The sequence below is a fragment of the Hevea brasiliensis genome, chromosome 16, assembly GCF_030052815.1.
Source record: "Hevea brasiliensis isolate MT/VB/25A 57/8 chromosome 16, ASM3005281v1, whole genome shotgun sequence".
Classification (NCBI taxonomy): Eukaryota; Viridiplantae; Streptophyta; class Magnoliopsida; order Malpighiales; family Euphorbiaceae; genus Hevea; species Hevea brasiliensis.
In genome coordinates, this window is record NC_079508.1 from 67,937,269 (window position 1) to 67,959,971 (window position 22,703).

General features: G+C 35.2%; 3 protein-coding genes and 1 pseudogene across 5 annotated transcripts; 1 reads left to right on the forward strand and 3 right to left on the reverse strand.

The window, feature by feature from the left end:
• The first annotated feature begins 4,778 nt into the window (after window positions 1-4,778).
• Window positions 4,779-7,234, forward strand: LOC131174704 (subtilisin-like protease; annotated as a pseudogene).
• A 1,924-nt stretch (window positions 7,235-9,158) lies between these two features.
• Window positions 9,159-11,383, reverse strand: LOC131174811 (uncharacterized). 2 transcript variants are annotated; one of them, XR_009145030.1, is made up of 4 exons: window positions 11,218-11,375; window positions 10,364-10,479; window positions 9,439-10,069; window positions 9,159-9,338 (listed from the first exon to the last, which is right to left on the reverse strand). XR_009145030.1 is itself a non-coding variant. In XM_058138806.1 (3 exons), exons 1-3 carry the CDS (start codon window positions 11,341-11,343, stop codon window positions 9,574-9,576), a joined length of 738 nt encoding a protein of 245 aa, XP_057994789.1. In that variant the 5' UTR covers window positions 11,344-11,383; the 3' UTR covers window positions 9,159-9,573. The 2 variants fall into 2 exon arrangements, 1 of the variants encoding a protein (XP_057994789.1); XM_058138806.1 differs by having other exon boundaries at window positions 9,159-10,069; window positions 11,218-11,383.
• An 837-nt stretch (window positions 11,384-12,220) lies between these two features.
• LOC110640017 (uncharacterized) lies at window positions 12,221-18,653 on the reverse strand. Of its 2 annotated transcripts, XM_058138803.1 has the most exons (9): window positions 18,387-18,652; window positions 17,263-17,368; window positions 15,697-15,920; window positions 15,363-15,614; window positions 15,206-15,282; window positions 14,769-15,129; window positions 13,852-13,908; window positions 12,897-12,952; window positions 12,221-12,816 (listed from the first exon to the last, which is right to left on the reverse strand). In XM_058138803.1, the coding sequence occupies exons 2-9, from the start codon at window positions 17,351-17,353 to the stop codon at window positions 12,750-12,752; spliced, it is 1,185 nt and encodes a 394-aa protein (XP_057994786.1). In that variant the 5' UTR covers window positions 17,354-17,368; window positions 18,387-18,652; the 3' UTR covers window positions 12,221-12,749. The 2 variants fall into 2 exon arrangements, with proteins under 2 accessions (XP_057994786.1, XP_057994787.1); XM_058138804.1 differs by lacking the exon at window positions 17,263-17,368 and having other exon boundaries at window positions 18,387-18,653.
• A 1,064-nt stretch (window positions 18,654-19,717) lies between these two features.
• On the reverse strand, window positions 19,718-21,799 carry LOC131174810 (leucoanthocyanidin dioxygenase-like). The gene is made up of 2 exons (XM_058138805.1): window positions 21,279-21,799; window positions 19,718-20,451 (listed from the first exon to the last, which is right to left on the reverse strand). The coding sequence occupies exons 1-2, from the start codon at window positions 21,779-21,781 to the stop codon at window positions 19,887-19,889; spliced, it is 1,068 nt and encodes a 355-aa protein (XP_057994788.1). The 5' UTR covers window positions 21,782-21,799; the 3' UTR covers window positions 19,718-19,886.
• Between the last annotated feature and the right edge of the window lie 904 nt (window positions 21,800-22,703).

Below are 22,703 nucleotides of genomic sequence, written 5' to 3' on the forward strand. Positions count from 1 at the left end.
ATCCATGTTTACTCAATTAGCCAAAACTTAAGGTTCCGGGCACCCAAACCCGTCATCCAATTCAAAGGATTTACATCCATCGTGATCTGATTATATATGATTCCTATAATAGAACTTGCATCCTCCGCAGGATACCTGAGCCAACTTCTCTCTACCACACTCTACAATCCCATCTGGGGCACTATTTTGTTGGTCACCATTATTAGTAATAACTTTCGATCCCTTCTGAAAAGATAGGACTATACCCTAACTTGCTGCAACAAAGATACTACATTTACCACCTTGCCCAAAACCATGTCAAATTAATGACTCTCCTATCATATTATAGCTCTGTGAATCATCAATTCATAGTTCGACTTTCCCTAGGTAGTAGGGTTGTACTTTATTTCATCTTGATACACACAAGGTATACTATTCTCACTAAGTTCTAACCAAATGTTTGTCATCTCGCAAAACCATCCAAAATTCCATCTTGAATACTAGATAATCTCACTCTATAGGTGTTACCTTTACTTTGTAACTAATCCAAAACCTGCAGTGCGATGGCAATTCTTATTGTAACTCTAGCTCATGCTATGGTAACTGAGTCACTGATTCTAGTTATCACCCCATTGTGACCTCTCAATATTCTAACTCTAGACCACTAACTAGGAGTTCCCAACTCCTCTGCAGATATAGAACTCTGTTATGGTATTACTGTACCAAAACAGAGACTGCCTGCAAACATCCTCATCATAAGCACTACAGGGAAGTACGCACTCTACACAATAATCTCATGTCGGTACTATAATCTGCAGCTACAGAGCGGACATCGAGAACATTGTATAGTTACTACGATACGTCCCGATGGACTAGGTCTCCTAATTTCTTATCTCTCTGAATCTTCTATTATCACAAACTTATTATGACTGGTCATCTACCGATGACCGCCAAGAGTGGTATCCTCATCCTTATCTAGGCAACTGTACTTTTTAAGACTCACTTTTATGTACTCGTGCCTTACACGAAATGGGCACACCATTTAAACCCATACTGACAAAAATATAACATTTCTTGGAGTACGTATCCTCATGATAGACCTCACATGTCTACTAACTCTATTTCACATTTCTATGTACTCCACGAAAATCAAGACACTAACTGAGGTAATCTTATATTTCCCGAGGTATAACGTAGAATCTAGAAACAAAGAATTACAGGAAAAGACGAAACAGAATCCTATACTCCGCATGTGACTCCTAGTAGACTCTTCCCAACACTTAGATAATTTTTCCCTATGAATCTGGAGCCTAAGCTCTGATACCACATTTTTTCACGACCCAACCTATGGGCCGGACCGGCACTAGGACCTGGGCCAGCCTAAAGCCCCCGAGGCCCGTAGTAAGCCTAACTGTTCATTAACCCAACTCTAAGGCCCATTTGGGCCCAATATCAAGAAAACAAACGGGACAGAATCCGACCATAAAATGGACTTTCCAACGGGGAGTTTTCGACTCACCCGACCTGTAAACATAATAAATACTCAATTGGGGAGCTCAGCTCACCCTCCACATACTCATATCCTCATAAAAATAAATGGGAGCTCAGCTCCCTCATCCAATCCATCAAACATGCATATCATTATACGTTTACAAGTCCAACATGATAATAATATTACAGACCATAATCAAATAAATACTTCTAACACATGCGGAAATTCTAGGAGTAAATAAAATTACACAAATATTGATAAACAACCTGCGAAGGAGAAAAGCAGGTTAACCCAAATAAAATCCTCCTGTAGCCTGAAAAAAATATTGAACAGGAGTGAGCGTTCGACTCAGAGAGTAAAATATCAATTTTAACCATAATCTCTATAACTATCTAAAACTAATGCACCCTGTAAAGTGAAATGCAACATCAACATCATTTTCACATCATAACATCAAAAAGGTAATTTGGAGCACTCACGCACCCTGTAGCATCAATCATAACATATGGGAGCTGATCCCCTATACAGCTCTCTTAAATCCAACCTGGTGCCAGCGAAGAACTCAAGCCGGACTTTCGCTTAATAAACCAAATCGAGGGTCCCAGCGAAGAACTCAAGCTGTGACTACCCCTCGAAGGATCGGGTCCCAGCGAAGAACTCAAGTCGTGACTACCCGTCCTATCCATAGTCCACACCACATTACACGCACGCCAACGCACGCACTCTGCTCCAAATTACCACAACAACATCCATGGCACTTTAACAGTTATCAATGCAACATAAATCGTGCCTAGAGTTTAACTACATAAATATATGCATATAAGTGATGCATGGGCATATTTGAACATATAATAATAGTGAAATTACAATTAAAATTAATATTTTACTCACAGACTTTACGATGGTCACTGAGGCGGCTGGGCGGAGGAAGAAGGCTGTCTCGGCTCACCTGACAATTTTATTACAATCATTTAATAAATTTGACTCAATACAAACAAAGAAAAAGACCAATATGTCCTAAGTCGTGCCGAAAATCCGGTAGAGTCTCCCCTATACCTAGGACCTACCCAACCTGCAAAAGGGCTCAAAACACACTTCTATATTCACAATCCATATGTTCACAACTCAATCATCCATCACAACATGTAAAATTTCAATTTAGTCCTTATAATTGATCATTTTTGCAAAAACTGCTCAAATAAGCTCTAAAAATTATAAAACTCTGCCCCGCGGTCCTTAGAAATATTACTAAGCTATTGCAAAAAGAATCGTAATTTTCTAAGCTACCACGAATATTTTATGGATTTTTAATCCTATTTAAGCACTAGAAAATTACGAAAAAGCAAGGTTCGGATTTACCTTTGTCGATTCCGACTTCGGGAACGCGCTCGGGATGCCTGACAATGGTGGGGTAGCCAAAACCTCGATCCAATTCGGAGACTTTTCCGGTAGCTGGTCTGTCTGGCCGGAAATTCATAGATCCGGACAACTGTCGAATTTCCGCGAATTGAGGATACCTACACGAAGCCCAATAATAATATATAAAAAATCAGGGGTGTTACAATAAATAAGCTTTAAGCATAAATTTTTTGCATTGATTTTTTTCTTTATCCTCGTTAAGAGAAGTGTAAAACCATGAAAATTATTGCAATGAGTTTTTTTTTTTCAATTGAATTAAAATTCAAATTCATTTGTACGTTTTTCAAAGAATTAATGAATAATAATTGAAAAAAAGTTATATGTAAGCCTGATTTATTATGTGGATCAAAATATATAATATATAATATTAAGACATATAAATCATTTAATTTGTATAAGTTCTTCGCATTATAAATTTTGTGAAAATGAAAAAATAAAATGTATGAGTTCTTCACAAATTTTTATAGAATTTTTTTTTTATTATTTTTTTCCTTTTTCTTTTTGTTAAGAGAATATTAGAATTATAGAACTATGAATATTTTTACATTGAGTTTTTTTTTTTCAATTAAAATGTGAACTCATTAACAAGTTTTTCACAATTTTTAAATTTAGTAAAAAAGCAACGAAAAAATTTGTGTTTAAATTCATTATAAAATGTAGTATGCATTAAATAAAATATACATATTAATTAGAGTAAACTATATATAAACTATATATTTTATTTAATGAATACTACAATTTATGTAGTATATATTATTTTTACTTATATATTTTTTTTAAATTACTTTGTAAAAATATATAAGTTTATTTTTATTTTTTATATTTGGATATATAAATTTGTCTCTATTCATTCAAAAGATAATGATGTAAATTAAAAATAATTAAAATATTTTTTTTAATATAAAATTTTAATTAAAAATAAATATAGAATAAAATTTATTTTTAAATATAAAATTTAATCAATTGACAAAAATATCAAATGATTATATTAAATCACGATTATATTCAAAATTTATACTTTTTAATCAAATAAAACTTAAAATACTACGTTATAATGTATCCCTAGTTTTTCAAATTCATCTACACTCCATTATTTGAAATTCATCTACACTCCATTAGATATAAAAATGTGCGTCTATTTCACACACTATGATCTCAAAGCTAAACAGAAAATCAGACGTACATCTGAACTCTGTCAAATTGCAGAAATGCATGGATTGAAAACAAAAATGCTGATGTTAATTGAAGTGAGAATATATTCTGCCACACAGTGGGCTACATGTACCATGCTACACAGAGACCATAGGAGCCATGGAGGCAAAATTGTATTCTTCTGCACCGAAATTTAGGGTACCAGTTGATGAGATTGAGGAAACTAGATAAAATGTAGATTATCACGTCACATCAATGCTGAACTAGAGATGTAATTTTATTGATGTTTTTTTCTACCTGAGATTTTTTGCCAGCTTTGTTAATTTTCCTTCGCTGATATTCTTTGCTGTCTTTGTATCATATGCAATAAAACGAGTATTACTTTACAAGAATGAACAAAGAATTATAATCAACCGCACATTCTAAAAATTTCTGTCAAACATTAGAGCAGCCTCAAAAGTTTCAAAAAAGAGGGAAGGGGGCGGCGGCGGCGGGGGCAGGGCATGAGATTTACGACCACTTTGTTTTTAACTACACAGGGTAGCAAGCTTTGCGAAGTTGAAATGCAAAATTCCATATTTCAAGCTCTTGTATACATCACCAAATAGCACTATCAATTAAGCCGTAACATGGTTCCATTGCCAGCTATTGATACTAGAAACAGCAATTAGCTTTTGTTTTCACACCCACACAATCTCCTCTCTTTCTCCGTCTACATTCTATCATAAATACCTCAATGGCGTTGGTGTGTTGACTCAAGTATTAACATTCTTAAGTTTCTCTATTATCCTGGAGAACAAGAAGCTTACACTGCCGCCAGTTGTTAGTCTCACTTCCTTGTTGAGTTTCTCTCAAGCAATCATTAACAAGGGAGTAGTGAGCAAGAAAATTATCCATGACAATGAGGAAACAACTTAGAAACTTACATTGTATTTGTGACAAAGCCAGAGGATGGAGTTTCAGAAAAATCACACGATTTACATGGCTGGTGCCAGTCATTTTTGCCGGCTAGTATCTCAAACACTAACCAGCAACGACGCATCATATATTCCTATCGGAATGTGGTGAGTGCGTTTGCTGCTAAGCTGACAGCTGACGAAGTCAAAGCCATGGAAGAGAAAGGAGGTATAGTGTCAGCCCGACCCCAAAAAATATTGCCTCTGCATACAACTCATAGTCCCAGCTTCTTGGGGTTGTACCAAAATTTGGGACTATGGAGAAACTCAACTTATGGTAAGGGAGTGATAGTTGGATTTTTGGACACGGGAATATCCCCAGATCATCCTTCGTTTAGTGATGAAGGAATGCCTCCCCCACCAGCTAAGTGGAAAGGAAAATGTGAATTCAATGGAACTGCGTGCAACAAGAAGCTCGTTGGTGCAAGAACTTTCCAAAGTTTTGAGCAACACTCAGAATCAGTTGGACCATTTGATGATGTAGGGAATGGCACCCACATAGCCAGCACAGCAGCAGGTAGTTTCATAAGTGACGCCAGCGTGTTTGGCAATGCCAAAGGCACAGCTGTTGGAATGGCACCTTTGGCTCACTTGGCCATTTACAAAGTTTGTTCTGACTTAGGTTGTGCTGAAAGTGACATATTGGCTGCAATGGATACTGCCGTTGAGGAGGGTGTGGATGTGCTTTCTCTTTCTCTAGGTGGCGGTTCAGAACCTTTTGGTGCAGATGGCATTGCAGTGGGTGCATTTGGAGCTATTCAAAATGCAATTTTTGTTAGTTGTTCAGCTGGGAATTCTGGTCCACATAATTTTTCTTTATCAAATGAGGCCCCATGATTCTCACTGTCGGAGCAAGCACCATCGATAGAAGCATAAGAGCAACTGCGAAGCTTGGAAATAATCAAGAATTTTTTGGGGAATCACTCTTCCAGCCACAGCTCTCTCCTCAAACCTTTTGGCCTCTTGTTTATCCAAGCAAAGATGGCAACCAATCATCAGCAGTATGTGCACCAGAATCGTTGGAAAATGTCGATGTCAAAGGCAAGATAGTTCTGTCTTCTGTGTGATAGAGGTGGGCTGGTAGGAAGGGTTGAGGAAGGACAAGTAGTGAAGGATGCTGGTGGCATTGGCATGATTCTTGCAAATGAGGAGCTTGATGGTTATAGCACCATAGCTGATGCTCATGTCCTTCCTGCATCACATGTGAGCTATTCAGATGGGGTGAGCATCAAATCCTATATAAACTCAACATCATCACCAACAACAATGTTGTATTTTGAAGGCACTATAATTGGTGTAAAAACTGCTCCAGTGGTCTCTTCCTTCTCCTCAAGAGGCCCAAGCCTGGCAAGCCCTGCCATCTTAAAACCAGACATCATAGGTCCTGGTGTATGCATTCTAGCAGCATGGCCAGTTTCTGTGGAGAATGAGACGAATACCAAAGCAACATTTAATGTCATCTCAGGCACTTCAATGTCCTGTCCTCATCTTAGTGGGATTGCTGCTTTGCTGAAAAGTGCTCACCCTGACTGGTCACCTGCTGCTATCAAATCTGCTATTATGACTACTGCTGATTTAGTAAACCTTGATGGCAAGCCCATTGTTGATGAAAGGCTTCTTCCTGCTGATATCTTGGCCGCTGGAGCAGGCCATGTAAACCCATCAAGAGCCAGTGATCCAGGGCTTGTCTATGATATCCAACCTGATGATTACATTCCTTGTGTGGTTTGGGTTATACTGACAGAGACATTACATATATCGTGCAGCGCAAGGTCAAGTGCTCAGAAGTGCAAAGCATACCTAAAGCACAGCTGAATTATCCTTCTTTCTCAATCATATTTGGTCCTCAAACTCAGACGTATACCACAACAATCACGAATTTTGGCCCCGCTACCTCATCTTATACTGTTTCAGTTACACCACCACCAGGAGTAGACATTACAGTTTCGCCTTCTACGATTATTTTCACTAAGGCAAAACAGACAGCAACATACAAAGTGAGCTTTACCAAAACAAGCAAAGGTAAGAATGAGAAGACATCTGTTCAGGGACATCTGAAATGGGATTCTGATCAACATCAGTTAGAAGCCCAATATTATTCATATTCTCAAACAAGGACTAGGCGCCAGAGCTGGTGGTAACCATGAAAGATGTCAACAATCTATTTGCACTTTGGCATATATATTCTTCAATAATTGAAAGTGACTCACATGTTTCAGCCTCTCTAGATACCCCTTGAATCAAATAAGAAAAAGTACAAATTTTCTTGAGCAAAGTTGTATTTTCCAACATAATGTTGGGATCTAATTCAATCATACGCTTACCTAGTATTCACATAATTATGCTATCAGATTTTTAGAGCTTTTTTTTCAGATTTTTTGCATTTCAATTTTATAGTAGCATTCATGATTTTGATTAGTTATTGAGAATTATATGAGATTTTATTTCAACTAGATCGTAGTAACACTATTTAAATGCAAGTCATGTACAAAAAATGTCTCTCCCTTCAATAAAAGTTCTTTGTCAACAGTATTTTTTTTTTCCTGCAGTCCCAAAAAAAAAAGTTTTAGTCTTCATTTGTAAGTGTTGATTGATTAAATCTTTAGCATTCGTAACTAGTTTCATGCTTTTAATAACCAGAATAAAGTAAGCATGATCATATCTGCTAAATGCTTGAGATCGCCGAATACAATACTATCAGCAATGGTGACTTTTTATGCCAAAAATATTGCTTAAGTAGCTGAAAGTAAGGAGACCATGGTGGCATGGCCCCTCTAGTACATCCTACCATTACTTCTACTAGCAAATCACAACCAGGCAGCCATATCTATAAAAATTTTCTCCCCCTCAAGCATTTTATGAAAGCAAATGCATAGCAAACTGCCTTAACACATGATAAAAACAGAGGGCAAATGTGTTAAATAGCAAACTCGGCCAAACATTCAAGGTGGCCTGTTGAAGATTTGAGCTTTTCAAGGCAATGGAAGAGCTTATTAGGGACCACCCTAGATTTTCTAAATGGAGTAAAATTGCGACCTACCATGAAGAATATCCCTTTAATCTCTACATGAGTACGAAGCATTATTGACCACAAAAACTCCAACAAACCGACAAAAAGGGTTTACGATTAAAAAAAAAAAAAACACTGACATAAAAAGGATCAGAGTATGTTCTGGTGGTATTTTGATGAGCATCTTAACCCAAGAAGGTTCTGTTCTAAGCATCTCGTGCAAAACTACCCATTCGTCCGTGAGATACAAAAGCTCATTTCTGGTTTCATTGAGGACTTAATGATCCAATGGAAAATTACAAAAGCTAAGTTACAAAGACTACACTTTGTGAAAAAAGATGCACTTGTCCTACAATTAGTAGGCAAACAATGACTTGTAGCATCGAATCTTAATGCTAAATTTGATTGCAAACCAATGAAATCTCAGTTTCATAACTTCCTTTGCATCCAAACTAACAAAAAAGTGGGAGAAGCTTTCTATATTTTCCTGCAACAGTTTAGACCCATCCATGTCTCTTTTATTTCCCTTCCAACTTAAATAATTGTAGTGCCCAATCCTGCCGTGTGGTTTTGAACCCACCAACTAACTGTTTTAGACAGAAATGCCCTCGGAAGCACAGGTCATTCATATCATAAATGACGTGAACCTGATACTAGAAGAATGTTTTCTTTCAAATTTCTCTGTTTTACATGAACAGTTAAGGAGCATGGAGGTGGTCATGTAGATCATTTTTTAAGTGTGAACAATATTTATAGTAGCAATGTATGTCAAATCAATCTGTAAAAATCTCAGGAGCACACATGCATTCCCGGTTCATCCATCACCAAGAATATTTTATCACATCACAATTCAGAACGGCAGCTTGCCATCTTTCCATATTCAATGCGACATACAACAGTAACAACACATCTATCATATTATGGGACACCAAACTTACCTTAAGTGAGGAACCAACGAACACATCCGTGCAGCTTCTTTGCACTCAATAGCCAGGCTACTATCCGTTTGTACACACATCAGGGCCATCGGGTCCAAAGAAGCTGAACCTTAATGGTGAGTTGAAAGTCCCAAAAAAAAGGTCAAAAAGATTGAAAAATCAAGAATTTTAGCTTACACAAATATGGGCAATGTTGTAGAAAATACTTGATATCTGGCACAAAAGAATAGTTTGCTGCCATTGATTGTTGATTGAAATAACAGCACATGGTATGAACTTAAACGATAATGCGAATACACACTAATGAACCCAAAATTCAGGGAAAAGGACTTCCGCATTATCAATGGCCTCCAATAGATTTTTCATAATGCAGGAATCCAATGAGAATAACCCTGTCAAACTCCGAATCTTATAATTTGCTTTCCCAACAAAGCTCTGAGTAAATATTCTAAATCAAAAAACCCAATAGCATGAGAAAAATACCAAAATCACCTGATCTTCAAGTTTGATCCATTTCAAGCTTCTAAGGAGGCAAAAGGAATCCTCCAGTCATATTCATAGCTACATCGTTCATGGTCACCATCAAACACTAAAACAGTGTCAACATACTGCATTGAATCTGACTCATCAACCAAAACCAGGAGGCACATCAGGGTCCTCATCACAATCGTCACATGGCTGCTTTTGCTCAATATCTGTAGAAAAGCCAGGTGGCAAACCAGGATCAACATCATCAGCCTCCAGCTTATCTTTTGAGTGGTTAACCCCTTCCTTCAGTTCTTCCACAGTCCCTTGGCAATGCATAGGCTGCTCCAACTCCTCTTTGAGTTCATGGTTGTTCTGATGATTAATGGACAAAGAGAATCCTGGTGGTTCTTGGAGTTCACCATCAGACAAGTTATCATCCACTGCAACAGTTGAGTCCTTGACAAGGCCCTTATTGTCAGCTTCATTCTGAACCAGCGCCACTCCATGAGTAGAAGATTCACCCACCTCCTTCCTTTTAGGCTCCACCAACTTATTATAGACAGACTGTACAGTCCCTGTTATTTCATTTTTCATGCCATCACCTGATCTAATTATTTCCCACACACCATCAGAAAGCTTACTCATCATTTCATTCCTGGTGGTTAAAAGAATATATATAAAAGCCATTGTCAAAACCCACATTGTTGCAGCACTATGTTCCATTTCTAAAACAAATATTTCAAAGATCTGCTAAATCCTGACATTAAGATCATAAAAAATAATTGAATCATAACATGAGCTTGAATCCAATTTGTTCACCAACTCAAAACATGAAAAAATTTCATCACAGCTGTATATAGTCTCTTTTCTCAAACTTTGTAAGGTCTCTCAGTATTTATGTAAACCATTTGAAACAATTTTGCAAACTGCAAAGAAATGAAAAACTTACCCAACCTCATTATATATGGCATCCGAAAGTTGCCTGGGTTTCATGTTTTCAGCCCCTGCACGGTTAAGAGCTGCTGACTGCCTCACAATGGAAATAATGCTATTGCGCAATTCTTCCTGCCAATTAATGCCTTGTTTAGAATCACTGATTTATAATTGGTAAAACAAGATGTGTAAAGGAACAAGCCTAGCAATTCAAGCATACCTTTTTAACCGAATTCCTATTTGGATTACAGTGTGATTCACAGTTATTCAGGGCAATGAGGACATAAAAGGCTGTAATTACTTCTTTTTTTTCTTTTTTCTTATAGAAATCTTCTCAGGATGTAACGGTATGAACATACATGAACAACAGCATAACTGTTCATCCACTTTTTGCTTCTAAATTTTCTCAGAATTACACATAATCTTCAGCATAGAATTTACTTTGCCTTCCACTGTTCTGTTATTGAATATGTCAACCATGTCATGAAGTCACGCCCTTTCTTTTATTGCTGATAATACATCCTTCTCAATGTAATGAAAAACAAGAGCTTTATTGATCAATTACACCAGTTACATGCTTGTGCGTTATGATTATAAGCAACCACACGTTTCTGGGTTAGATTAAGGTGAAATTAGTAACGCAACATATCCCTTCATTTTAGATAACGTAATACATTAAATTCGGAGGAAAGTCCTTATGATGAAGTATGCTACTCTTCTTGCAATAAGAAAAACAAGGAGATCAAGTTGAAAGTACTTTTGATAGTTTCAGCTAAAGCTTTTGAAATCAATGGAAGTACTTCAGAACGTAACCCTAGAAGAAGGGTGGGGGAAGAGAGAGAAAGAGATTAGAAAGGAAAGCAGGCATACATTGTCTTTAAGCTTGCGGATTATCTTGAGACGAAGATTATCGAAGTCGCCGTCGTCCTTGAGTTTCGCAATTACTTGTTCCTTGCTTACTGTTTTCGTCTTCTCCTCTTGACCGTTGCTCTCCATTGGTTTCCTGTTTTCTGTGCGTTCACGCCTGCTTGTACGACACTCACAACACAGATAAGGGAAACGGGACGGGTTTTTAATCCAAGTTTTTTTGCCCGTCTCATTCCGAATTGTTTTAAGCCAAAATATAATTTCCCTCTTATCAAATTTATCCATAAGTTTGGAATTAAATTTAATTTAACTTAAAACTTGAAATTTATAAATATTAAATTTTTTAATTTAAATAAGAAATTAATTTTTAATTAAAATTCTTAATTTCTGCATTTAAATTTAACAGTCAAAACTCAATTTTTTTTATTAAATTAAATTTAAATTAAAATTTATTAGTTAATTTAAACAAAAAATTGAAATAAATCAAATTTAACTTTCTCAATAAATATAGAAATAAAATTAAATTTTAAACATTATTTAAAATAAAAGGTCAAAATTATTATTTAATTTTTTATGTTAATAAAATTAATTATTTAATTTTTATTTTAAAAAATATATTAATTAATTCTTGCATTTTTATTTTTTTATTTTATTTCATTGGATATTAGAATAAGTAAAAATATAAATAAATAAATGATGAGGTCTAAATTAATCTTAAAAATAATTTTCGTATTATTGAGCAATTTTAATAAAGATACTAAATTTTTAATAAAATTAAATTACATAAATTAACCAATGTAATATGACAATATTGATTTGTAAACAATAATAAACATTAAATATAAATTGTAATAATATAGTAATAAAAAAATTACAATTGAAAAAGAAATTTATTATTACCTTATTAAGAAGGGTTTTTTTTTTTCTTTTTTAAACAATCGTAAGTTTTTTTTCTTTTTTTTATTGAATAGAAAAAAGACTTCTCCACTAGAATCAACGAACAATCAAATATGAACCATCCTTTGTTTATACTTCCATAAACGCATCTATTATTCACCGCTGTTAGTTCCAACTCAAAGCATCTGAGAAGATCAAGTTACAAATTTTACATCATGCTCTGCCATCCTTAAATCAGTAGATGATGTTGAGCCCGTTCCAAAATCTTCGCATTTTAGTCATCTAAATCTAGCTCAGTGCTACCTAATTTCACCCTCTAGAAAATGCCGGGAGGAGGGGTGGGTTTGTGGTGTGTGGAGGAGGGAGATTGTGGGTGAAGAAAACTGACAACAGGGGGCATGTTGCAAATTTAATTTCTGTACAGATTGGTAACATACCCTAGTAAAACCTACTATGCAATCGAATCATCAATTGCCGGTACATGAAAGTGTATAACACAAAAATATAATGATTCCCAGTTTCTGGGATTAGAACAGTCGAGCGGTTGCCTTGAATGGCAAATTCGAAAACCTCCCACCAGAAAATCGTATTATCATCAGCAAAAGGGCCAACACTAGCTGCTTGTGTGAGGTATTTGATCATTTATCGGATGAATGATGTGTCCTCTTCCGTGAGGGACACTTTTCAGTTACAAAGCTTGAGTTTCTGCAGAGAACATCACTAAATCAGTGAAGCCTTGCAGAAACGCAATTTGAATACAGAGACATAGACTGAAATAAACTTACGAATCATCATCATGTCTTCTTGATGGCTCCAGTGTTGCCCGAGATGATCCAACTACCTGTCAAGAGTTAAATGGCTCAGAAGTAGAATTATTATTTTAAAAAGATAGTTGAAGGTTTAGCTCACACAGCAATGTCTCAGAAAACTGAAAAAATACATGAAAAACTTCTATCATCTTCATCAGGTTTATATTTCTGTAAGTAGTAAACCCATGACACAACAATTTTTCAGCAGTTGTTCCCATAAAAAACATGGCCCAGTGCCACCAGCATAAGCAGACTCTGCAATACATGCCACTCAATTCATCCAGACCTTAGATAATTAAAAGTTGACTGAAAAGATAAGATAGTAAAGGGTTTAGGGAAGAAAGAAAATACTTCAAAATCATTACCAGTCACATTCCAGTGACAGAAGTAGATCAATTCTGGTGTTATAGCATACAAATGTCCGGCAAATTAGCAATTTGGCATGATAATCTCATATTGACTATAATCCTGAACCTATTGTTTTAATTCTGTAATCTCCAGTTAGGGCAGAAAGATAAAAAGAAGAAAAAAGTAATTTCACCTTGCAGGAAATAGAAACAACAAAACCCTGCCAAGTATCTGGTTACACTTTTGAACTAAGAAATAAGTTTTGACATTTTCTTGCAAAGGCACATGAAATCGACACCAGTATTGTGTCTAGGGTTAATTAGACAGGTCCAAGCAACTGTATTTCTAACAAGCCATATACGTAACAATGAATTTTCATATCATCATCAATCTGAAAAGAGAAAACCCAAAGAAGAGAACATGAGGAGGACAGATTTGAAATAGCACTGCATCTACTGAACCATAATGATCATATGCAACAAACATAAAATTTTTAACATAATTGAACCATCATGTATCATACCAATAAAAAACATATACATTAAACTAACCCACTAGAATATCATCAGGTAAGTATACTAACAGGGAGATTCAATTGTTTGACACTTCTGCTATGCACTTCCAGGTACTCTTCATATGTCTGTAAAACACATAGGAGTAAGTCATATAACAGAGCAGAAGATACAGGTATGATCACAGCAGGTATTCTTTGTGGCATCAAGCAGCAGTAAAGATTTTGAACAAAGCATTCAAAAGTAAAAAATTTATTGTGTAAACAACGTTTTGTCAACTAGTTGATACAGTATTGGAAGATTCAAAATCCATTTAGGAATTAGTGTCATCCTAGAATTAGGAAGTTAGTTTTCTAAAATTCTATTATTATTAGATTTATTATTATTTTCCTAGTTTAAGTTTGTTTAGGATTTATAATTAGTATTTTACTGTTTTAGTGTTTCTGATCCTAATGTCATTAGGTTTACAAAACTCTATACATGCAGTCTGGTACATGCCTCCATCCTAATTGATGGAAGATTCAGATTAATATGCATTTTTCCCTAGGAAAATTAGAAAGGAAATGCAAATTGTAATCAAGGCTATATGAAACATTGAATAAACTCTTATTGATGGGAATTGAAATTGTTCACAAACTACAAAAATAAGGAAGAGGACAGAGATACAGCACTAAAAATATAAGAATCAGATGCAGGATATTGTGAATAACTGACACACAAATAGGATGAAGACACCATGCTCTAGAAAGGTTTGTTCCAAAAATTAATCATAATATTCTCCTATGTTTATCAATATACTACATAATTCCTTTCAATGATTTCATGCGTAGGGAAAAAGTAATTGTCCAAGTATTACATTGTCTTCATTCCAAGTTAGGATTATTAGAGGAAAATCCACTTAAGAGACAACATTCTGCAATTAGGAAAACTGCATAGTGGACATTAATAACTCAACAAGAACAGAAAAACTGCATAGTGGACAATCTACCATTTCAAGAAAATCATCCTCAGTCAGAGTACTAGCCAGAGGACTTTCTGCTGACAAAGCCCAAGCATCATTTCGAGAACGCACATCACACTGTACTTGCAAATTTGCAAGACTTCCATTCAGTTGAGATTGTTTCATCCTTGACATTTTTGATGCACTAGATGCAAGAGGCAAATTAACACCACTAGGTCCCTGATGAGCCAAATGAAATCTACTTGCTTCAGCACCATGTTGGTAGAGACATGTACTATAAGGCATGGAAGTCCTAACCCATGGCATGTGTAGTGAATGGATATTATATCCTTCATCTCCTAGTGAACATGAAGGCGCTATAAAAGGCCTTTTGAGAGAAAGGTCATCCCTGGGACAACACTTGCAACACTGAGTCATAAGAACTAATTCATCAACTTAATTTTGCTTACAAAGAAAAAAAAAACCTTTTCAGCATGCCATCACTATCACTCTCCCCATCAATTAGCTCACAAAGAGCTTCTCCTACATCTTCCGGTAATTCCTTCAATACATGCATCATAGTCATATAACAATTTCAAAGTGCTTGAAAGATAAAAGAGCACCTTGCAAAGAAAAAGATACCTGGCAGTCTCTACTAATTTTAACAGGTTTGTAGTCATTCAGTGGATTCTTGAGATGAAGTGTCTTTTGGAAAGGCAAGTCATTTAACTGCAGCCATTTAACCTTAAAGCTGCGGCCCCAAGGATTACTTTTACCACATCCTTGGCTCCAGATGTTGTCACGCCTCCATCCAACAGAAGACATCATTTGGGCATAACCTTGGAAGAAACCACTCATGTTGACACTAAATATTAGTATGACTTTACCAGAATTCTGCAAGACAAGCATATGTGCTTCTATATAAGGCATCAAGATTTAGAAAGCAGAATATGAAATTAAATAACAGGGATCTTACATGAAAGGCCTCTTCCAAAATTGGTTCATTCATGACTTGAGTAGCCCATATTCCTTTCTCAACTGATAGTTGAATATTATGATGGTTCAAGCTCTTAATGATGAAATATCTTGTATTATACAATCTACCCCTTTTGTTTAAGGATGAATTTCCCACTTGATCATAACCTGCTTTTTCAGCCCTATTAGGATAACTATCCTCATCACCTTCGTAGATTGGGCTCTCTAACAAGGAACAAAGATTCTAAGTTAACCTCACTAATCTGATATCATCAAGTTTACTTTCACATTCAAAATTAAGGAAAAGTAGAAAATGAAGAACAAGAAAAAGAAGAAAGATACTTTTTCTCACCACCTCTTATTTTATTATTATAATAGTAATACTGGCATAATTAGGTAAAATCACAAGCAAACCCTTAGAGGAGTTTATCAATAAAAAATAAAATTTAACATAATATAAAGGCCAAGAGGAGCTTAAATTTTTCATTCAAATTTAAAAAAAAAATGATTCGTTTTAACTATAGACAGACAAGAAAAGCTAGGCTCTAAAAGTGCAACTAAACTTCAACACACACCATTATACAAGAAACTAACTTATACTAAATTTAGTTGAATAAGACGTATGCCATAGGGAAATTTGTGCTGCACTGCAGCAGCGTTTACAATTTGCTCAAGAAAGGGTATAAAGGAACAACTAAACAAACATGGAGATTTCTGAATTCCATTACCAAATTGCTAGGCTCACAGCTCATGAGCTCAAAAAAGAGATAATAATAATAATAATAATAATAATAATAATAATAATAATAATAACAATAATAATAATAATAACTTGATGCTAAATCAGTATCAGCTCTCTGTCAAAAAAAAAAAATTAAGGAATTGCTCAGCTCAACTCGAAAAAACTGTTACCTTTTCAAAAACCAGCAGCTGATAAGACAGCAAAGAACTTCTGTTAAGAAGTACCTGATGTGAATGATTTCTGACATTTTTTTTTTTAACTAAATGAGGCTGGTTCTGAAGTGACGTAGCAAATTCACTTGGTTAACATGCCTAAGTCTCACCCTTCATTCCAACATTTCATGACACAATTTAGGAAACTATTGGGCCAAATTAACTGCCAGTATTTTGTGTTTAAAATCTTGTGTTTATACAACTACTGACAAATCCAAAGACCAACAAAAAAGAAAATTGCAGCAGATGGACAACTAACAAAGTAGACATGTAACATCTACCTAGATGAATCCTAACAATACCATCCATAGCAAAAATTTTTTAGAAAAAGAAAATATAAAAAATCACTAAATATATAACCTATATATGGCTTTTACGCTTTCCATTAGAGAAGAATCCTAGCAGGTATGTTACTCGTATCATGTTAATGGCAGTATTTCCAGATTACTTGCACTGCACGCAAAATTATCAAAAGATTTCCTTTTGGAGATATAGAGAAGAACAGAACAAGAAAGGAAATATTAAGAAATTTTAAAGTTAGCTATTATGCATCAGTTTTTTTATACAATCAACAGGAAACATCTAGCCAAAACAAATTGCATCATTTTATTACCTGGATCATCAAAATTACCCATGTCATGTTTCCATTCAGTTACTGAGGAGTCAACTACAGATGCATTTTCTTTTGCAGTATCAGAAGACATATCCTTTTTTACCTCCTAAATCAAAATGTAGTCTGTAAGGCAGTAATACAAAAGAGAAAGTAGAAAAAGAAGATATTGTTCATTTTTATAAAAAGGGGGTGTGGGGAGAGAGAGAGAGAAGGAAAAGTGTCCTAGGCCAACACAAGAGCAATTTTCTAGTAGTTGAGGTTGAGATTGCTCTAGGACAATATCAGATGAGTAAATTATGAACCACCAGTAGTACTAGCGTATTTCTATAAAATTTAAGACCAATTCATAAACTGACTCAACTACTCCATTAGCGAAACAGCTTTTGCACACATGAGAACCAATCTGGAAGCAACTCCTTCAGAATTCCCCTCTCTTAAAATTGAAATTCATAGTCCAACACCTATCAAAGGCACTTTTGCTACTTCTCTAACCTTTCAAACAATAATAGTGCAAGAATGCAAATCGGGGACACTAAATAAGTAGATAAAGCTGACAAAAACTCTTAATGACAGCTCATTCCTCACACATATGTTGTCTTCTGCACCTCTGCTAAATTGCTTACACAAATAGCACCAGCTAAATCCCAAACTTCATCCCTATATCTAACCAACCCCAACCCCCAACACCACCCACACCCCACCACCCCCCCCCCCCAAAAAAAAAAAAAAAAACAAAAAAAAAAAGCAGCCCAAAACCGTCTATTCAAAATATATATTTTATTTCTATCGACAGAAATGGTCACAACTAATTCCCCAGACATTAATGATTATCTAGATAAATATTTTAAAAATTAGACATTGAGAACACACTCAACCGAGAAAAACACTTGATATTTAACTTAATAGAAGAAAATTAGCATATAAACGACACACATACACTCTAACATATAAATATTAAATTATTCAATCTTCCCCACATTTTCCCAGCATCCAAACAGAACATAAAGCAAAATTAAACTCTTTAGCCAACTCATACCATCGAAACAGCACATAATTACACAAAGAGAGCGAGAGCTTGGCGAACTCAAATAGAAGGAAAGTTGAAAAATCGAGAGAAAAGATACCTTTGAAAACAGTAAAAGAGAGAGAGGAAAGAAGTGAAGAGTGAGTGAATTGGAGAGAGTAAAATTGCGAGTTCCTGTTTCTGATAAAGAGTGTGTCTAAGTATGTGTATCTGTAAACTTGAAACTTTAAAGCCCTAGTTGGTTTTCCCTCTCCGGGGCCCGACTCTCCCCCTTCCCTCCCTGTTTACAATCACACTGGAGATTTTATCTCCAAGACGGATTACCAACGGTCCGGATCAATTCAGGTGACCATCTAATGGTAGCGACGCAGTAGTTGGGCTTTCAAACTTCATGTCAAAGGAGAGTGAAGGGTATTGGATTTGGGGCTATACGTATACGTATACTTCTGAATTCATGGGCTGGACTTCATAATAGTCTTCGGCTTTGACGCTATCCTGCAATGCAACTGGGATCATGTAGGCTGGACCTAAAAATGACTGCAAGACCTTTCATAATAATTTTTTCTTTACTTTTCTTACGATTTATATATATATATATATATATATATATATATATCAAAAATAAATTTTATTTTTATAATTTTAAAATTATTCTTTCCATATCGATTTAATATATTTAAATTTATAATCTTTTAAAATAACTTTAAAGAAATAAATTTGTAACAAATAAAAAAATTAATATTTAAAAAAAATTATTAATATTTAAAAAAAATTATTAATATTTAATTCACTGCTTGATTGTTCGATGTATCCACATAATTATTAATATTTACAAAAAAATAATTTTTCTTAAATTATAAAAAAAAAATAAATTCTACATAATTATTAAAAATAATGTAGGTACACGAGAACACAAAATAATTTTTCGATCAGTGCCCTCCATGGGGTATTACTATCACAACGCTGCGCCAGTATGGCATTCGTGGAGGATGTCACTGACCATGCGGTGGATCGATGTTTTACGCAAAATATCAGCAGCTGACCAGTTCGTTCGTGTGGTGGTTCGTGGCCTGTGATGGGAGATTGCCCTATTGGTTCCAAGGTCTACGTCTTGTTTATCCCTCTCTGCTCAGATTTAAAATCTAGGGTTTTTTTTTTTTTTTCTTCTTTAATTAGAACTGCCTCCATCCCAGTATTAGGACTCAGTAAATTCAATGCATTCCATATTTTCGAAGTGCAGGTACAATCTCTCCTCTATATAGTCAATTAATTAGCTTTTTAAAGCAGGAAACGAATTAAGATTAATAATTGAACATTGATGAATTAGTAGAGTACAATAATTTGATACAGCACTCTATATATATACCCTGGAATGAGACGAACAACACATTAATTTTTATTATTCAATAAAGCAAGTAGACTGTAGAAAAATCAACAAAAAGCGAAGGACTTACACATTATTATTCCTTGAAATTGACCAGCCACAATAGAAGTTCAAAACACAAAAAACCAATACAAAACATACATCACGGCCTGACGCATACATTAATTAATTTAACATAATAGTTGGAGTAGTTTGGCGTGCACGAATGGAGCAGCCTCATTTGGAGAGAAGAGCCTCTTGGCTCTTCCTGAACAACTTGTGCTCAATATGCTGAGCAAATGTGCGAGGAGGGAATTGTGCTGGTTCTGCCTCAGTGACAACCTCAGGCAATGGCTTAAGGATGATTTTCTCCTTTGGTGGCTCGAAGAAAACTGCCCATGAAATCCTCACCTTCTCCTTGTTAACAAGTCCCCTGTGAAGAATACTCTTGTATTTGCCATTGCTTAAGATCTCAATAGTGTCACCAATGTGCATGATGATAGAATTTGGGACGCATTTGGCTGTCACCCACTTGCCTTGATAGAAGAGTTGAAGACCTGGAACCATGTTGTGGAGGATGAAAGTGAGGGCACTTATATCAGTGTGAGCTTCAACTCCTAGGGCAAGTTCTGGTTGAGGGCACCTGGGGTAGTAGTTAATCTTCATTTGGAGCAGCAGCTCTTCAAGTCCACCAACCTCCTTTTCTAGTCTCCCTTCTTCTAGTCCCAACCCAATTGATAGTACTGACATAATTTTGGTCGCTAGACCTCTCAGTTGCCTTGCATACTCACTGGTCACCTCTCTGCAATTTTTTTTTTTTGATATTTTGCATTTGTTAATTTAGATATCATATTGATTTTTGGCTGAACAAAATTTATAAAATCAATCTCAAGGTAGAATCTCATATCCCTTCTTTTAGTTTTCTTCTATCATGAATTCATGTGGAGGAAATTAGTATATATGAATTTAATTTGGTTAAGAGTGTAACCGAGCCTGAATTCATGAGAAATAATAGAATAAATAAATTTTAACAGTTGATTATTCACTATAATAAATGAATATGATAAAACCGTTATCTATCCAATCATTTTATTTCAAAATTTCTCCTCCAGCAGACAAAAGCCTTCCTCTCATTGATTTTCATTGACCCCGTGTGTAGGTGGTTCCAAGTGAAGGGTAGGATTTTCCACTCTTTTAACTCTCTACAAAGACCAACACACCATGTTGTCTCTGCTCAACTCGGTATCTGGTTCATTCTTTAATGAATCTTAGCTTTTATTAAAAAAAAAAAAACACTGTTGTTAAGATATTTTCTCCTAGAGTTCTATATCTCAGAGACTAGTCCTTTTCCAGTCACTGGAAAATGCATTTTATGGTATATATTATCAACAGCTTGTAGAAAAATCCAACAAATTTCCGCCATGGTTTCCTCCGAGAAAATGACCATTAACAAATACTACATTCCTTTTAAGAGTATGGATCATTAATATTGGTTTTATTTACTGATGTACTAAAACCTATTATAAAAAAATTTCATATATCTGTTGTATTTGCTTTTCTTTTAATAATTACTATACTTTCAAGATGTGGAGAATTAGAAATATGAGCACAGTATGTACTTCAACTTACGTGTAGTCAATGGGCGTCTTAGGCCAAACGGATAAATCGCGCTTCTCCTCAGGAAAAATAAGATGGAAGAAATAGTCCTCCCACTCGAGCTGCCCAGAAGCATTGTTGGCCAGCTTGCTTCCATAACCTTGAATCTTTCCTGAAGCCTGGTCATTGGCATATCTCTCCTTTTCCTCAACAGGAAGATCAAAGAAAGCTTGTCCAGCTTTCTTGACTCGCTGAATGAGATCATCAGCAATGCCATGGTTAACAAGGTGCATGACACCCCACTCCTTGGCCGCCTTTACAAGAGCTGCCCTGCATTTTTCGCCAACCACTTCGTCGTCAGAGTACATTTCCTGCAAATCAATGGTTGGAACTTGAGGCCCTTCCTCTTTCTTCTCCTCTTCGAAGACATTGCCGATGCTTGTCAGCTCTTCTTGTGGGCGAACGTACTCTTTCGGGATTGACTGAATCCCACTACTTGACAAGCTCTCGACTCTGGCTGCCATTGTTGTCACCATCTTATCAAGAAAAAAGAATGCTTTGGGACTTAGAGTATGGAAGATTGCTGGGATTTTAGGTTTACCAATATAGTATATATGATGCCAATGTGAACGCCAGGAGAGATTGGAAAAAGAAGTTTACGTGAGCAGCGACGGTGGTAGCTTTACCAGAAAGACCGATTGATGAGGGACATATAGAATTGAGAAAAGGTAAGTTGTCCACGTGATAGCCAATATTAGCTGCCTGAGAATCTCTATATAGCATGGACGAGGAGCTGACTGGAGGATTCGAGCACACGAGGCCTTCCACCCCAACGGGACTGTGGAGGCATTCAGAGCACTAAATTTAATATATTTTTTTTTACACCCAAATAAATATAACTTTTTTTTTATAAATTATAAGAAATGAATCCAAGAAATACGGAATAATTTTTTATTAATGATAAAAAATATTTAATTTCATTACAATTTAAATTATTAATAAATTTTTAAATATTTACTTCACAAAAATATGTATTAAATTATCAAATTTAAATTGTAATTAAATGTCCAAACACTAAAAACTTACTCAACAAAATATATATTCATTAATATTAAATGAATATATTAATAGAATGATTATTTGTCATAATTTTTTTTCATTTTATTTGTTAAAGATTATTATTTTATACAAAATCTAAAAATTTGTTTTTACATTTTAAATTATGGATTAAATATTCAAAAAAATAACTTTAATATAATCTTCAAAAAGGAGTTGAGAATGAGACCTGAGCTTTGGAGTTGACGGTTGACAAATTATTATTATTTTAGTTTAAAAAAATAACTTAAGTTTGAATTTTTAATATCTACCTTTGCATTCACACTGGAAATTCTAAGACAAATTTTACATTGATGGAGTTTCATTTTCCTATTTCCAAGTCGGTAGACAATGTGCTTTGCC

Bases quoted from the DNA above. Each gene is read 5' to 3' on its own strand.
- LOC131174811 (XM_058138806.1), bottom strand. From the start codon at position 11,343: ATGGAGAGCAACGGTCAAGAGGAGAAGACGAAAACAGTAAGCAAGGAA. The intron at 10,480-11,217 runs GTATGCCTGCTT...ATTAATTGGCAG, and splicing joins TCCGCAAGCTTAAAGACAAT to GAAGAATTGCGCAATAGCAT. The intron at 10,070-10,363 runs GTAAGTTTTTCA...TTTAACCACCAG, and splicing joins GCCATATATAATGAGGTTGG to GAATGAAATGATGAGTAAGC.
- LOC110640017 (XM_058138803.1), bottom strand. From the start codon at position 17,353: ATGTCTTCTGATACTGCAAAAGAAAATGCATCTGTAGTTGACTCCTCA. The intron at 13,909-14,768 runs GTAGATTGTCCA...TGTGTTTTACAG, and splicing joins AGGATGATTTTCTTGAAATG to ACATATGAAGAGTACCTGGA. The intron at 12,953-13,851 runs GTTAGTATACTT...AACTCTTGACAG, and splicing joins TCAAACAATTGAATCTCCCT to GTAGTTGGATCATCTCGGGC.
- LOC131174810 (XM_058138805.1), bottom strand. From the start codon at position 21,781: ATGGTGACAACAATGGCAGCCAGAGTCGAGAGCTTGTCAAGTAGTGGG. The intron at 20,452-21,278 runs GTAAGTTGAAGT...AAAAAATTGCAG, and splicing joins AAGACGCCCATTGACTACAC to AGAGGTGACCAGTGAGTATG.